General features: G+C 53.9%; 6 protein-coding genes across 6 annotated transcripts; 3 read left to right on the forward strand and 3 right to left on the reverse strand.

The window, feature by feature from the left end:
- Positions 1-175: 175 nt before the first annotated feature.
- On the forward strand, positions 176-1054 carry BO72DRAFT_491575 (uncharacterized protein; the record flags this gene model as incomplete). The annotated part of the gene is made up of 1 exon (XM_040948198.1): positions 176-1054. One exon carries the CDS (start codon positions 176-178, stop codon positions 1052-1054), a length of 879 nt encoding a protein of 292 aa, XP_040805956.1.
- Positions 1055-1896: 842 nt separating this feature from the next.
- BO72DRAFT_491576 (uncharacterized protein) lies at positions 1897-2433 on the forward strand (the record flags this gene model as incomplete). Its single annotated transcript, XM_040948199.1, has 2 exons — positions 1897-2091; positions 2158-2433. 2 exons carry the CDS (start codon positions 1897-1899, stop codon positions 2431-2433), a joined length of 471 nt encoding a protein of 156 aa, XP_040805957.1.
- A 664-nt stretch (positions 2434-3097) lies between these two features.
- On the forward strand, positions 3098-3496 carry BO72DRAFT_491577 (uncharacterized protein; the record flags this gene model as incomplete). Its single annotated transcript, XM_040948200.1, has 1 exon — positions 3098-3496. One exon carries the CDS (start codon positions 3098-3100, stop codon positions 3494-3496), a length of 399 nt encoding a protein of 132 aa, XP_040805958.1.
- A 371-nt stretch (positions 3497-3867) lies between these two features.
- Positions 3868-5581, reverse strand: BO72DRAFT_523843 (uncharacterized protein; the record flags this gene model as incomplete). The annotated part of the gene is made up of 2 exons (XM_040949805.1): positions 3868-5425; positions 5507-5581. The coding sequence occupies 2 exons, from the start codon at positions 5579-5581 to the stop codon at positions 4259-4261; spliced, it is 1242 nt and encodes a 413-aa protein (XP_040805959.1). The 3' UTR covers positions 3868-4258.
- A 549-nt stretch (positions 5582-6130) lies between these two features.
- BO72DRAFT_482653 (uncharacterized protein) lies at positions 6131-7827 on the reverse strand (the record flags this gene model as incomplete). Its single annotated transcript, XM_040947739.1, has 8 exons — positions 6131-6429; positions 6492-6559; positions 6631-7016; positions 7076-7143; positions 7204-7240; positions 7299-7483; positions 7540-7660; positions 7732-7827. 8 exons carry the CDS (start codon positions 7825-7827, stop codon positions 6131-6133), a joined length of 1260 nt encoding a protein of 419 aa, XP_040805960.1.
- Positions 7828-11903: 4076 nt separating this feature from the next.
- Positions 11904-14540, reverse strand: BO72DRAFT_394882 (S53 family peptidase). The gene is made up of 7 exons (XM_040941974.1): positions 14058-14540; positions 13550-14008; positions 13382-13499; positions 13245-13335; positions 12558-13192; positions 12296-12438; positions 11904-12225 (listed from the first exon to the last, which is right to left on the reverse strand). The coding sequence occupies exons 1-7, from the start codon at positions 14531-14533 to the stop codon at positions 12153-12155; spliced, it is 1995 nt and encodes a 664-aa protein (XP_040805961.1). The 5' UTR covers positions 14534-14540; the 3' UTR covers positions 11904-12152.
- Between the last annotated feature and the right edge of the window lie 1255 nt (positions 14541-15795).

A 15795-nucleotide genomic window follows, 5' to 3' on the forward strand; every position in this document is an offset into this window, starting at 1 on the left:
ATCGCGGTGTTTTCTTTACCGTTTTTCCACACCTCCCCAAATCCCATCCCTGGACTCCCCTGGGCCATCACAAACAACCCCTCTATTTGCACGCCCCCCTCCCCCCCCCACACTCCCAACCTTAACTACGGTATACATCGTGACCCAAATGCAAACCACCCATCCACACCACGGAATGGCAACGCCATCCTCCTCCCCCTTCGACTGCTTCGCCGTCGGCCCGCCCACCGACCCGAACGCGCCGCCGCCCCCTCCACCCGACCCATCCATGCTGCAGCTGCCCCCACCCCTCGAAGGCTGGTATGTGACCTGGGAGGAAGCCTTCGGGAAATCCCAGGCCTTCGCCGAGTCCCACGGCTACCGGCTGGTGAAGAAGCGCTCCAGCAAGGGGGAGACCGGGGGCAACCAGCTCAAGGCGCTGTACCTGATCTGCGACCGGGGCATCTTCAAGCCCTCCGTCGCGAAAATCCGCAAGCGGCCCACCCGCAAACGCATCGGGTGCCCGTTCGACATGTCCATCCTGTGGAATTCGCGCCAGGGCCTGTACCAGGTGCGCGTGCGCAATCCGTTGCATAACCACGGGCCCCGCGAGAAGACGCCGCCGCCGCGGGAGCCGTCGCCCGGGTCGAATCTGCCGTTTTTGAGCGACGAGTTGCCGCCGCGATTGGGGGAGGAGGATGAGGGGGATGAGGGGGAGGGGGATCGGGAGGGAGGGGAGAATACGCCTTCGGCGGAGTCGGAGGCTCAGCAGCAGCAGCAGCAGCAGGCGAGCAAGCCGGCGGTGAAGAGGATCAAGATTCGCGGGCTGCGGGATGTCGCCGTCAAGGCTTATTGTGAGTGGCAGGAGTCGTATGTGCAGTCTCCTCTGCTCAAGGCGGAGTTTCGTAAGGCACGCGACGTGGCGTTGGAGAATGGGCTGGATCTCGAGCAGATGCACTTGGACCAGGATTGGGAGTTTTTCGTCGAAAATGGGGTCAAGAAGGGTATTGCGAGGCGGTTCATTGAGGATATCGGGGAATGGGCCAGGTTGTTTGAGGAGCTGTCGGGGAATTGAACATTCGACCGGTGTTAGGGGTGCTTAGAAGGGGGTCCAGCGTGTGATGGACATGTTTAGTGTACATATCATATCAAGTTCATTGGCCAGAGTGCTTAATTCGAAGGTCTCATGGTGAAAGTTACTCTCGCTATAAACTATGGTTGGACAGCTTTTCATCTAGATTGCCAGAGGACTCGAGATCTGATTACGTCGCTTAGAGGGACGGTGTCAACCCACGCCGCGACCCAAGCATGTGAAGAACTTCCTTGGGGCCGAACAACCCGAGACAACAGTTCGAATATGCAACGATCGATAAAAAGTGCTCTGTTGAGACATTCCATTGGACAGCGCGTAAGTTAGGGTGACCGCCGATCTTGAGATAACGTGGGTGACGTTGATCTATGGGGGCTATTAGGGCGCAGTCGACATCTGCAGCGGCAAGGATCGGGGCCGGAATCCTGCCGGAAAAATCTTGTGCAAGGCTATCTAGCATTTGTTTCTTACAGATAGTAAGCTTGACACTGCATGCTGCTGCGCAGCAGTTGTACGCGTCATGCTTCCCCGCAAAACCGCCCCCAGGCGGATCGGCACTAAGCCACTAACCTCATTCGCTTATGCGGAACTATGTCGGTTTCATGGCAACATGGGTCATCAAGTATACACTCGTCAGTATGGAGACTGCAATGTTGACAGAAAGGAGACACAGATGGTGGATTGAAAAGGTATAAAAGGGGGCTGTCATCTGTGGTTTCAGGTCATCATCATCATCATCGAAAGACACTCAACACACCCCAACAAGCAAAGCAATCACTCCTTTGACTCACTCAAGTCTATCATTATCCATTCAATCTATCCACAAAATGAAGTTCTCCACCACCCTCATTTCCGCCGCCGTCTCCCTCCTGACCAGGCCCCAGCTGGTCTCCGCGCTCTGGTCGTGCAGCGAGCTCTCCAAGCTGGGCGACACCGCCATCGATGGCACCGCCTACATCCACTACACCTCCATCCGCGACAGCAGCTACAAGGCCAACGGCGAGGGTGCTGCCGAGCCATGGGTACGATGACCCCTCCCCTTTGAACTACCGTGCCAGTCCAGAATGAACAGTGGCTAACCGCACCAGATCGCAATCTGCACCCCCAGCGACGACTCCTGGAGCCAGCAGGACTTCGGTCTCCCGTGCACCAACAGCGCGGGCGGCAGCCAGCCCTACACCTTCTCCTCCTCCGAGACCGGCCTCGGCGCCAGCCTCGTCGTCTACAGCGGCGAGGGCTGCGATGCGAGCGCCTCCGACCTGCAGGGCGGGTACATCTCCTTCGACGGGACGACCAAGGAGCTGAACTCGGACTGTGGCACGCGCAACAAGGGCGTCACCTGCCAGTTCTCTTACTCGGCTTAGAGTAGTCTCTTTGTTTAGATGCAGGGGGGTTTTCACCGTTGTTATTGGCATAGGGGTAGTGATGGCGAGAGTCTCGGTCCAAGCTTGGTCATCTCTTTTGCTAGTCCTTTTTTGTGTTGAGTATCAGATGGAGAAAGCAGTTGATGCTATATTGTCTTGTAAGATGATTGGAATAATGCACTTGCTATTTGCCCCGAATATCACGCCTATCAAATCATATTAGTATGTCTGGTATGCACAGAAGAGAGACGACGATAAAGTTGAAAGAGTCTCATACAGTGGGCAAACCCTCGAAGCAAAGGTTCACCACCCACATTAGTGGTGATAATCGAAGCAGAGCGCAGGGGCAGAAAGTCAAACGAAATCAAAACCTCGATCCAAGACAACGAGCAGGACAAGGTCATTGTTCTAACCACATCCGATCTTTATCACAGCTGCGCTCATAGCCGGAGAGTGCCATCTATGATCCCCACACCCCATTATCCACATCCAATGACCGACCCTCCCCCCAAGGTTTATAAACATAACCCCCCTTACCCCACCACATACCTCAACCCAACATACACCGAACCACAAGTGACCCAACAACCCACGTACAACCCCCATCAACAACACACAACCTCAGCAAACGCACATTGTACGGTACTCAGTGAAAAAAAGAAAAATGGTTTCCCGTCCACCACGGGTCCCGCCGGGCTACATCGCCATCTACGGGGCGGACAAGGTCATCCTGCTGATGGTGCTGCACCTGAACTCGTCCGTCGCGTGCGACCCGGAGCGGCCGTTCGACTCCGCCGAGGCCCAGCGCGTGGTGGAGCGCGGCTTCATCGACACCTTCTGCGGGCGGGTGATCCGCTCGAACATCTCGGGCGATTTCGCCTCGCCCCGGAGCTACGATGAGGTCGTCGGCCGGGAGGGCGCGTTCGAGACCTGCGTCGAGCTCACCAGGGAGCTCATGTGCGCCGTGCACCACGATCCTTCCGTCCTGCAGGGCAATGGGGAATCGCTGAGGGACCGACTCCTCCAAGGGTGGGGTTTCTGCGTGGATGCAAAGAAAGGGTGATTCTGTGCCTTGAGTTCCCCCGGTATGTAAATTGCTCTGCTACGTGGGTGTGTGCTTGATGTATACGTGTATAATCCGTACGCGGAACTTGGCTAGATTGATATTATAATGATCGATTACTTTTTTTTTTCCAAAAAAAAAAAAAAAAAAAAAAGACTTATCTTGGTAAACTTCCTCAAGTTGTTGTTCTAGGTTTCTGTACTTCATTTCTTGCCTCATTGGTGGTATCTTTTGACATATTCTTATGTAATTAACCAATTTCTTTTTCTGTTTCAACTTTGTGAATTTCTTTTAGTAATATTTGTGCTTGAGGTTTGACGGAATCTTTTGCGTTTTGATTACCCCGGACCTGACTTAGACAGTACACGCTGGGGGTCATTCAGCAGCCTGGCTAATATGCTCTGCACTGTCAGGCGGGTTATCGGGATGGTCGCCTAGCAGAGAGTCCGCCTCCACGAACTGAATAGTCCACTCGAACATGTATCAGCGAACAAAATATGTACAAGCTCATGTGCATATATGACTGTAGAAAAGGAAAACTGTAGAAAGGTATAAAATAGCATCGATAAATACATAAATGAAACAAGGATTGTACCTCACAATGCAATAAACAAGGCAAAATGCTTGGTGATGTTGAGGGTATCCAAATCCCGCTAGCGCTGGAAAAAACAACAATATTAAAAATAACTCCACAAGAAATTGCGGATTACAATGATATTAACAAAAACTAGAGATGTACCGAAGAAATCATCATCTCCTCGCTCAAACCGCCTCCCAATCCATCGCATCGACCAAAAAGTCCCAGTCGTCGGGGTCACTCTCGCTCCCGCCGGCGGCCGCCGCGGCATCATCCTGGCCCGCCTCGCGCCCGAGCTCATCGACCCGCTGCTGGGCGATGTCCGCCGCCTCGACCAAGCCCTGCAGGATCTGGACGAAGATGGTATCGAAGTCGTAACTCTCGAGCGGGGTCAGCGCGTCCTTCCAGGCCTTGTAGCCCGCGCGCCAGGTCTGGGGGTCGCGCTCGCGCTCCTCGGGATCCACGTCGGCGTACTTCCAGCGGTTGCGCAGCTCCTTGGCCTTCTGCAGGTGGGCGAAGCGCTCGCCGGACCCCAGCACCTCGAAGTACGGGCTGTCAAGATCGCGGAGGGCCTCGAGGACGTTGGCGTGGTAGCGGTGGGTGGAACTGCCACCGCCATTCATCTCGTCCGCCCAGCTGATCTTGTTCGTGTTGGTGGAAGGGTGCGCCCGCGAAACGTGGATGTTCCACACCAGCATCAGGTACACCAGCGCCCGCTCCAGCAGCCCGTAGTACTCGTGGAAGTCGAGCTTGAACATCTGCTCCGCGTACAGCTGCTCCGCGGCCGGCTGGTCGCGGTTCGTCGCTTGCTTGAACCCGTCCACCAGGTGCCGCAGCTTCCACTCCAGCCGCCGTCGGATCTTCCGGTAGCGCGAGAGGGCCTCGACGGCGTCGGCAATGGACGGGGGGATCGGTCGCGTCTTCTTTTCCGTCGGCAACTGGGAGTCAGAGCGGAGGCTGTGCGCGGACGAGGAGGGCTCCGGGATTGGCGGCTCCGGGTGCGTCGGGATATTCTCCCATCCGTCGCCGAGCGAGGAGCTCACTCCGCCGACCACCCGCGGGAGTCTTGCGGCTCGTTGCTGCTGCTGCTGCTGCTGCTCTTGGTGGTGCTGGGTTGGACTTGTGCTCGTCGGCGCCGTGCCGTTGCTGGGGGCAGGGCGCGGGGACGGGGTCCAGATTTTGGGGTTCGTGTTGGGTGGTACAGATGACGTCCCGTTGGGAGTGCTGCTGGCTGAGGCGGTGATGGTAGTACCGTTGGTGGTGGTAGTGGTGGTTGCAGTGACGGCGGGCTGGGGTGGCCGGACCGTCTGCGGAGTAGACTTGGTTTTGTAAGACCTTTTTTGATGGCGATTCTGGGTCCCACCACGACCATGAGAATGCTGATGATGAGTGGTGGTGGTGGTGGGGGTGGTGGTGGTAGTGGTGGAGCTTACACTGGATGGCTCGTCGGAGCCTTGGGGAGCCCAGCGCGACTTGGCAAGTTCTTCACTCGTTTTTTGATCGGCCATGATGATAATAAGGCGTGATGAGGTAAGTTGAGATAAGTTCGCGTCAGTTTCACCAAACCAAATAATCTTATGGGGTTGCGGGAAAAGTGAAACGGGGCCTGGCCGGGCATGCGACGGCAACGCGGCTATTTATGCATCTGACTAAACTTATGCCGCTTTGTTGCTGCACCGCGGGAGTCTCCGCCCTCGAGCCTTTGTGCTTTGAACAATGAAATCTTTGTGAAGACAAATTAGAGTTTGTGTGATGAGATATTATTGAAGTGATGAATTGAATCTGTAGGTGTACTTCATCATGGAAACAGACTCATGACAATGGGATCGACTCGATCTTCGACTCGATCTTTGTAGATAAGAATTGGTAAATAGGAAAAAAAAAATCTTTGAATGATTGACAGACCGACCCGGCGACAGATGCCTCCCCCCGGATGGAAGTGATGTATTCGGTGCAAAGGGTATCAAACAAACCCGAGAACAAAGCAAAAACCCTTCATGACTCCATAACACCGTTCCTCATGGATGGTAAGTAAGTAAAAGTATCGGGGATTTCTTTCAGACCCGAGTGTATTTCCCGTCCATCTCCACCAGATGAACCTCGCTGTTGTCATCGCGCGGGCCTCGGGACACATAATCAACTGAAAAATTGACGGACTTGGAGATCTTGCTGTTGGCATTGGTTTGGCCCTTGGACATGAAGGAAGGGCCGCGCGAGGCGTAGGTCCGTCGCGAGTTCTGGCTGTTCATCCCCGGGATGTGGTGGGCGGCCACCGCTCGGGCGGCGGGGAGACACGTCGTGAGGATGGCGATTTGCGACTCGATGACAGACCAGTGGATGAGCGGGAGGAGACCAGCTATGCGGAGTCAGTGTCACACTCTCTGCTACCGATGGTGAAGGAAGGTATGATGGGCTTACCAGTTTGGTTCACGCCCCAGCGGTGGTTCCAGAAGACAACCAGCCGAATAATCGCAACAACCGTCAAACTAGAGAGCATTTCCCCATCAGTATATGTATATGGACATAGAGATTCCGAATGCCACGTAATTCCACTCACATCAAGCCCATCATGAACATCATTCCCACGGTAATCTTCTTGCCGGTCGGCAGCTGCAGCTTCGAAACCTCGTACACGGGCAGGATGACGATGATGACGTCGGCGACAATGTTCACAATACAGTGCACGAGAATGGCGTCAATGAAGTTGATGCAGGTTCCGCCGGCGTAGTTCGTGGCCCATCCATCCCAATCCAGGTGCACCGGGGTGCACCGGAGCAGGTCGACCAGCGCAAAAGTGATGCCGATCGAAGCGTTCACGCCAATCATGATATAGGCAAACGTACGGAAAACGCGCGACTGGAAAATGCGGAGAAGGAAGAGCAGGACGGAGATCTTGGCGAGCGAGATTTGCGTCTTGTAGACCATCGCCAGCGCCTCGAAGTGCTGTGTGGTGGGAGATCCGTCAGTGTTACCCCGCGAGCGCACTAGTCTACCTCACACACCTTATAGAAATTCGTGATGTCGTCGAACGGGACGTCCCAAATGTTCTGGCCAAAGCCGTAGTAGATCACTGATGCGGTGTCAGTTTAGGAGATAGACAAACCGTCGAAACTCAGGGGAGGTCACTCACTCTTGTCGTACATGGCATATTCGACAACACCAAAGACCTGAAAGACGTTATCAGTGAGCCGCCAGCGCGAGATCCAGTACGCGACCGAGTCTTACAAATGAGAGCGCAATTGTAGTGTCGTCCGGCCCCCAGCCTCCCGCAAGACCCTGGAACTTGGCCCATAACCGGATGACGAAGAAGACGGTCGCAAGAACGAGCGGCGCAAGAACGGACGGGTCCACGAGGGAAGGACCGGCGCGAGGGCGAATATTACATTCTTGTTCGAAGAGGTGTCTGGCGTCTGCGAGGTATCAGCATGCGAGACGTCTCGATGGCATGATAAGTCGAGAAACTCACGGAAATACTCCTTGGGAGTACATTCGCTTGAAGCGTAGGCGATCAGGCTGGACTCTTTGGTGCAAACACATGAGGTGTCGGTGATTGGGCAATCCGGGTAGGTTTGCTCCCAGTAAGACACCTGCCGAAGGGAGGAGAGATTAGTGTGAGAAGACACCAAGTCGAGGCGCAACTTGGAAAATGGGTACTAACGACACATTCTGAGAAGTCGGCGGTGGTATAGTTGGTTGCGAGGGCGGCGGTGGTAAGAGTTCCCAGCAGGAACAACAAACCGTGGTGAAGCTTCATGGTGACAGGCTTCTTTGTCAGGTGCAACGAGACAGCAGTAGTAGCACGTTGCGACAGCGGCAGTGGTTCATTATTACAAGTGGATGAACTTCGGGAGAGAGACAGTCTTAACACCCCTTATTAAGACAGCCCTCGGTCCAAACCTTCTCTTCGAGTCCACACACACACACCACCTGAAACGTCAGTTAAGTCAATCAACGGTTGAGCAAGCACCGAACCAAGCCTATATTCACACGGGTGCATGAATCGTATCGTATACATGCCCACCTTAGTTGGGGCCCAGATCACTCTATTGCACATAGTCCTGAGTCCTGACTAAGAGAACCTTGATTAAAAAAAATGCTAATCAACTTGTAAACTGGTCAAAAAAAAAAAAAAAAGTCTGCCCTGCCATCGATTTAAGATTGAGTGTGGTGGGCTACCATCGATCTACTCGATAGTACTCCGTAGCAATGAGTATGTGCGCAGGGACCCGTGGGTGGGAGTGAAACGGAACACCCCCGCTAAGCCTCTTTGGTGCTTAACCTCCGTGGCGGCGATCGGCTTGTGTTGCCCGACAACTTACAAGACGCTGTGCTGAGTCCCGCACGCTGCGTGTCTGGCCCAATCCAAAGGATTTCCAATTACTTGGTCACCCCCCCCCCACTCCACTAACAAGGTAGAATCATCGACCGGTGACCCAGAATAATTCTTTCTGTACATGAGGAAAAGACCAACCTGAACATCCTTCCTGAGTCCCCATTGTCGGCTGAAATGACTCTTTTTGACTGAGATACCTTCCCATGACGCCATCCGATTGGGGCTTTGGCTGTTTTGGCTGTTGAATACTGTAGCCTACCACAGCCTTGTGCCTGTACCCCGCAAGAAAAACAAAAAGGATCACCAAACCCTGGCTCGGTGGCTTGCTGCCACGCACGTGGCCTTCTAGAAATCTCAACCCGAGGATCGTCCTCCTCCTTTGCCGTCGCCCCCTCCCACATCGCTTGCTCCCACATCTCTTGTTCCCACATCTCCTACATCCACGCCTCGTGTGGTTGCCAAGTGGGACAGCCATGTTAAGCAGCTGCCGGACTGTTTGTTATAGATGAAGGATCCAGACTTCATTCCCGAGGTCCGAACTTGGAAGGCCACCGTTCGCCATTGCAACTACTTTGAAGGGTTTAGTGCCCCCCCTTCATTAAGGTATCCGGGGCAATGTTGATCCGCGGAAGTAGATCTCCGAAAGGGAAAAGTCTCCGGCACCAGTGCCACCAAGACAATCCTTTCATAAGTAAATATACTGGACAGGCAATAGAGGTGCTGGCTGGCGGACGGTGTCTCCGATGATCAGCATCATATCTCCAAATGGTTATTGCAGAGGGGGAGGGGGAGGGGGAAGGGGAAGGTGATCTCGTTTAATATATGTACTATGAGTATCTCCAGGTTGACCTCCTGCCAGAACCAGTAGTCACCAGTGCGGCAACGGCAGCATTGACCGCGGTACCTCGTGTGAGATCGATCCCCTTCTGGAGCTGATCGGCCCAGAGCTAAATTTGGCCCTTCAGGTGCTCCTCAGCTGTCTGGTCTGCACTGTGTATTTAATTAACCGATGCGCAGCACTTCCGCAGAGTCCGATTGAGCCCAGCTCAGCCCAGCCCTGTTCGCCACCCCCCCTACTGATTGATATGGAGGACTACGTCCATGCCTATTTTCAGCTCGATTGTGACGGGAAGGAAGGGCTTTATCACCCAGCCTCAGGCATCAATTTCCGGTCTGAGCCGCCGGCGGCTGGTGTTTGATTCAGCCTCGAGTCTATCGTGACTCCTCATGCTTTCTTCACCTCGCATTGTGTTCTTCTTCTCTGAGTCTTCCCAACAGTCCGCTGAACTCAGTGTACTCACAAAATCGGGTCGAGTCCTCCACGGACCAGAGCACATTTGCGTCCTAGTCGAAAGTATATCGCAGGGCTTAACTTCGTTGGTGCAGCGCCATATCCATGATCCGGCGTGCTCTCGACGCCAGACTACCTCTAGGCCAAAGCAGATCATACTTTGTGAGGCGCTGATGGTTTGGTGCCATTCGTATCAATCCGCCCAAATTTCTGTTGCCCGGTGAAAGTCTTGGCGTGGGGGGAGGGTCAGGCAATCCCGCGCGATGCCGATCTGAATATCTGAAGTGATCAAATACGATCGATCCCCATAATCAGGGCAGCCGGGTACTCTATCCTTACTGCCTCGTTCCTTGAGACGGAAACACGACGCGACTCAAAAAGCGAACCGTATCCCTTGTGTCGGTTTGTAACCCTTGACCCGATGCACTGGTTGCATGAGGATTGCTTGCGCACGAGTAAACAATTTAACTTTACCATCCGGCTACATCCGGGTCCTGCCGCCAGCAAAATCTGAGCGAAGAACTCTAAAAATGTGCACACACACATCACACATGGGCTCTGCATGCCAGGCCCTACTGTGTAGTCAAGCAGAAGAGACACATACCCACCTCAATCCATGGCTCTGGGACCGGGCAAAACGTGCTTTTTTTTTTGACAAAGAACTATGGAGGTGCATGCAAGGAACAGGTAACGAGCTTAACAAAAGAATTTCAATGCCCCAACTAAACCTATAAGCGAATCCTACTCCCAAGTCCTTACATATGCAATCACTCACAGCCGAGCCCCTGATCTTCCAACCTCAAACAACACGGAAGCTCGCTACCAAACTCCTCGTCTTCAAACCAACCTCAAACACGAAATAGCCTGCCCGTCCGCCCACACAAGATGCACCTAGAGTCCTAGACTACAAAGTCAGAGTCGAAAACACCTTTCGTGCAGACTTCTTCGGTTCCCCAACTTTTGAGAACCAGGCTTTTCGGCTCTTCGAACAAAACCGGGTTCTACGCCCGAGCGCTAACAAACCTTATGCCCAGGCCGGAAACCCTGCAGTCTACACGTTTTTTTTTTTTCATTCATTCTTTTTTTGAATGTAGCATGCTAATGAGCGGAAATTCCCGCGGGCGCCGGTCATAACAACGTACCGGGTACTGGATATGCACAAAAATGTACATACTTACCTAAGCGGAAGCACTTTTCCACTCCGAAGCCGGCCAGGTCCATTCCCCTTCCCCAAAATTTAGGTCGATGTGGAGGTGAAACCTGGAGATTTTGGACTGTCTCACCATCGATATGGGAGATGACGACTCGGGAGGATCCAAGTTCGGTTGGTTTTGGATCCTGGCCCCAATTCTGATTCTGAATTTGAATCTGAATCTGGAGGCAAGGAGCTGACTGATGACTCGAGAGGTAGCACTGGGTTCTGTTGAGGCGCCTCGAGGCGAGTAAGTTAGCTGGATTCAACCCCGAGTCAAGCATCGCTGGGGGGGGGGGGGGGAAAGTTCGAGAGCCTTGGCGGATGACTCGGTCTGATGCTGGACCAGACCCAGAGTTTGAGATTTTGTGTCGTTTGTGGCGCCATGACTCGAGCCTACAATGTTGCGTGCAGTGCGGCCTCGATACGACGCAGTTTGTTCGTTCTGCTCTGGCCTGACCTACAGGCAGTGGTTTGTGGCGTGTTGAAAGAAGCTCTCTTCTCCAGGAGCTCTAACCCTCGGCCGTGTTCTTCATCCTTGCTTTGGTGTGAGGGTTCGGTACGAGGACGGACGCTTGGTGGTGTTAAGTGGTCCGGGGCTTCCCGTATCCGCTCCTTGGTCCCTTTTGCATCTGCCATGGTCCGCTCGGGTATCTTATCTGTCTTCTTGGGTCGGATCCCATATTCCAACAGTTTTCTTTGGTTCCTTGGAAAATCGTTGAGAATAGGGGGTGCAGTTACATCAAATTGCAGGCTGGTTTCGCGGCGAGGTTTTCTTGTATCCGGACTTCGAGTCGAATCCTAGGTCCCGCCCCGGGGCTTCTTGTTCGAAAGCACAAACTTTTCATCGTCATGCTTTTTGTTGCTCACAGGTGCCTGGACCACCTACCACACTGACTAAAGCTAGACACTAGCGGATCTTCAAACCCTACACATGCCACGTGGGCGACATGAGTGCGCGGTGGCACTTGCTCGCTAGTCATGTCAGGAGACTCAAGAGTCAAGACCCTTCTTGCTCGTGCATTAAGTTCAATAGCTTATGTACATTGACTTTGGGGTTTTTCGGGGTGGAAGGATCGATAGAAGTGCCACTCGCCCCGATCAGACCATGGGACGGGGCTGAGACATTTGTTTTCTGCCTAGGGAAGGTTTCTGGAATACGAGACATGCGAGGGGGGAAATAGCAATTGGTGGTTTGTAAGCTCGTGTGCTCGATTGAGCTTTGTTTGTTCAGTCATGAAGTTGTGGCTGCGACTTCGATCTCTACGGGAGAGACAGGAACAGCTTCTTCAGCTTGGGGTAGTTGGGCGTGCCCAACCCCGTAGTGGGATCCCATCTGTGGCGGTTACAGTATTAGTAAACTCTCGTGATCTGTGTCCGATAGAGTGCTTGTGGGCTGGACTTACCCGGGGATAGCGCTAAAGCCGTAGGTACCGCATCCGGCGTTGGTGCCGTTGGTGATATCATTCAGGGCTTCCGGGTGCTCATAGAGAACGGGGTTGATGAAGCCCACGGGGCCCTTTCCGACCGCGAGACGCTCCTCATTGATCTAGGAAATACAAAAAATTAGCTCTGTTCGGGGCTGGAACATCGGTGGCCATTTCCTCCCTATCTCCCCTCTCCCCCCCCTGATTGGCTTTGCGGGTCTCTCATGGGTCTAGAACTCACCAGCGTCAGCACGGAGGCAAAAAGTGGCGACGCCAAGCTCGCCCCGTAGAAATGGTACAGCTCCTCGCCCATGTAGGCGCGGAAATTGGCGCCGTTGGCCGCGACGTCGGGGTACGCGCGCCCGATGCGGTTGTACAGGCCCTTGGTCGTGTTGAGGTCGACCTCCAGCTCCGAGTAGTACGGGTAGGTCAGGTTGGCGCGCTTGAAGTACGTCGCGACCGCCTTCTTCTGGTACTCGGGCTGCGGGAAGTAGTTGGAGAAGCCGCCCGAGGAGCTGAAGTTGCTGGCCGTGCCGCCCAGGTTCACGTGCATCACGCTCTCCGCGTCCTCGTAGGTCTGGTCCGCGTAGAGCATCGTGCCGCCCACCGAGGTCACGTACGGGCAGTTGGACGGGTACTGCGGGTTGAAGATCTTCGCGTCCGGGCCTAGGCACCCGTTCGCGTTGCCGCCGTCCCCGGCGAAGGAGGCCACCCCGTAGTCGCCGGAGGCGAAGAGGATCGAGTGCCCTTGCAGGCCGAGCTTCAGGAACTCATTGCATTGGCGCTTGGTGTATGCGACCGGGAGGTCTTTCTCGGCTTGGCCGTAGGATGCCGAGATGACGTTCGTGGGCTTGTAGACGCCGCATTGCAGCTTGCCTGTGGTACTGTTAGGCTTCCTTGCTGTTGGAATACGGCACCAGGAACATACCTTTGTATCCGCCAGCGTTGGGGTCAGGATAGACGGGGTCGATGTCCGGGTCATTGCCTTTCTCCCCGTATGCGCTGTAGGTGCAGTAGGACTGGAAGAGTTAGCTAGAGCCGCGAGAGGGGCAGGGTCAGACATACGCCATCCAAAGCATCCAAGAACGTGTTGAACAGGTTGGTAGTCGCGACTTCACGCGGCTCGTAGTACTGGTCGTCGACTTGATACAGGGTGACTTGCTGTGGGTAGATCAAGGCGTAGCTATAGATTGTCTTAGTTCCGTGCATCCTGAATCATCGCATTTTACTTACGCCATGTCAATGTCAATGTTCGATTCACCGGTGTTCAAGGAGCTGTCAGTCGGCACAGAGTAGTTGGCTCCGTCGATGAGCGCTGGGATAGGATACGTGCCCTGGGGAACCCAAGGAGCATAGGCTTTGTAGAAGAGATCGAGGTCGGCCTTGGCAAAGTAGTCGCCCTGCTCATACAGCCCCAGGGTGTTGCCCTTTGTCGCCTTCGTCGCATCGGGGATCTGGTACAAGGCCTTGATGCACGTGGGGGTCATGTTGGATCCGCAGCCTTGCAGCTCAGTCGGCAGCAGTTTGGCTTTGCTGGAGATGATTTCATCGCCAGTGACAGCCTTCACGTTGGAAGCATGACCGAGCTGCGACGCGCGCTTGACCTTCTTGCTTTTCTTGACCACCGGAGTAAGCTTGACCCCGGGCGTGATGTAATCGATGTGGTGCTGGATGTGTTCGGGGACATGGTAACTAGAGACAGATTAGCTAATGGTATGCCTCTCACAAGCGCCATACACACCTGTCACATCCGACTCTGATACTCGCACTGCTGGCGCTCTCGTGCTCATGGAATTTAGTCTTCAAGAGGTTCTCGGCTTCGTGTGCGTAAGCATCAAAGGCCAGCCAGCCCTTGTTGTCGGAGTGCACAACTCGAGAAAGATCAATGCCAGCAGAGGCAAGCCATTCTCTCACTGCCTCGACGGCTTCTTCGGAGGGACTGAACATGTCATGAACCTGATCCGCTGTCCAGTACTGGCCATAACGAGCAGACTCCGGATGGGAGACTTCCATGAGGTAATCGTACCCCTTCTCCAGATTGCTCTGGGCCAGCCCAATGCGCATAGGCAGGACAGCATGGCTGTCGACGCGGGCCCTCTTGACCCAGTCCGAAGAGTGTCGGTCGCGCTTTTCATGCAGGACATGCTTGACTGTTGCGGGAAGAGCATTGGCGAAAGCCGCGAGGGCCAGAGCCACCGTAAGCTGGCGAACAAGCATCGTGAAGTCTGGTCAGCGCGCTCTGGGAACGAGCTGGCCGAAATCGAGCCGTTCAACGCGACTTTAAATAACATGGCAAAAGCCCCTCATGAGCAGTGGACCCCTTGCAGGCATGGTAAGTAGGTACCATGCGAGATTTGATTGCGACATGAAAGCCCACACCGCCGACAGACGAACCTCGATGGGCTTCTTGATTGGTTGGTGGTGGTGTCGGATAGGCTCTTGGTGCCTTGATGAACCAACGCAGAAGCGGTGGCATCCAAGCATCCTTGCGTGATCCTGGGCAAACGTCTATTGGGGTCATCCCGCTTATCTGGCCGTTGCAGAGGACCATTGGACTGTTGACATTTCTAGCCTCGGTTAGCGGGTTTGTTATCTGCAGCTAAGCTTCCGGGGCCGGTGTCATTCGCTGCTGCCACCGGAGTATGATCGGAGAACCGACTGCCACAAGGCGGGAACACGATAAGAGGCTGCATTATTGGGCAAGCTGTAGATTAGCTGCATGGCTGGTATGATTGCAGACCATGTCTATCGTTTCGAGTGCGGGATGAGCTGCACAGAAGAAAGCGGATGCTTCGTGGATCGAAAGATCGAACCACCAGAGATAGAGATGCACTGTTGTGATGTTGTGATGTTGAGAGATCCAGTAAGCTGCGAAAAGATTGGCGAGGTTCACTTCCTTTTGATCCTGGAATCAGTCAGTGTGCTCAGTGAATTTGAATATTTATGAAATTGAAGTTGTAACTCTACCAGAAGTCCCGCGCAAAGAATAACTTCTTGCTCTGGCTTCATGTCGATGTCTGAACTTCAACGAAAATTGTCGATTCAAGATGCCCAAGCGATGCACCATCTCATAACAGATGATGTGAGGAGTAAGAAGGTGAAGCTTTTTGCAGTGTTGAAAGAATGTCAAAGCAGAGGTGATGTTTGCATTGTAGACAAATCATACACATCAGACAAACAGGTCACACTGCCCCTTTTCACCTCCCCTGACTCTTCATCGCTCATCTCCACAATATGCTGTTACTTTTACTCTCCTCTGGCTGGAGCTTGAACCGCTTCTAGACTTGGCGACTTGGCCATCGAAAGGGTGATCCTGCTTATAATAATTCAAGTTTCTTATGATCCTAATTGCTCCACGGCCGAATTATCCCAAAGGACTTATGATCGGCCTCAGCATGCGAGCACGGCGACCACGGACAATGGGGATGCCCAGGAGAAGCTCTGATCGCAAAGCGGGGTAAGCATCGGCTAATTGCACC

This window comes from Aspergillus fijiensis (genome assembly GCF_003184825.1).
Source record: "Aspergillus fijiensis CBS 313.89 unplaced genomic scaffold BO72scaffold_3, whole genome shotgun sequence".
NCBI lineage: Eukaryota > Fungi > Ascomycota > Eurotiomycetes > Eurotiales > Aspergillaceae > Aspergillus > Aspergillus fijiensis.

Coding starts and splice junctions, on each gene's coding strand:
- BO72DRAFT_394882 (XM_040941974.1), bottom strand. CDS start 14,533: ATGCTTGTTCGCCAGCTTACGGTGGCTCTGGCCCTCGCGGCTTTCGCC. Junction 12,439..12,557: donor TTGCCTCCGTGCTGACGCTG/GTGAGTTCTAGA, acceptor TGTATTTCCTAG/ATCAATGAGGAGCGTCTCGC. Junction 12,226..12,295: donor GGCTTTAGCGCTATCCCCGG/GTAAGTCCAGCC, acceptor TAACCGCCACAG/ATGGGATCCCACTACGGGGT.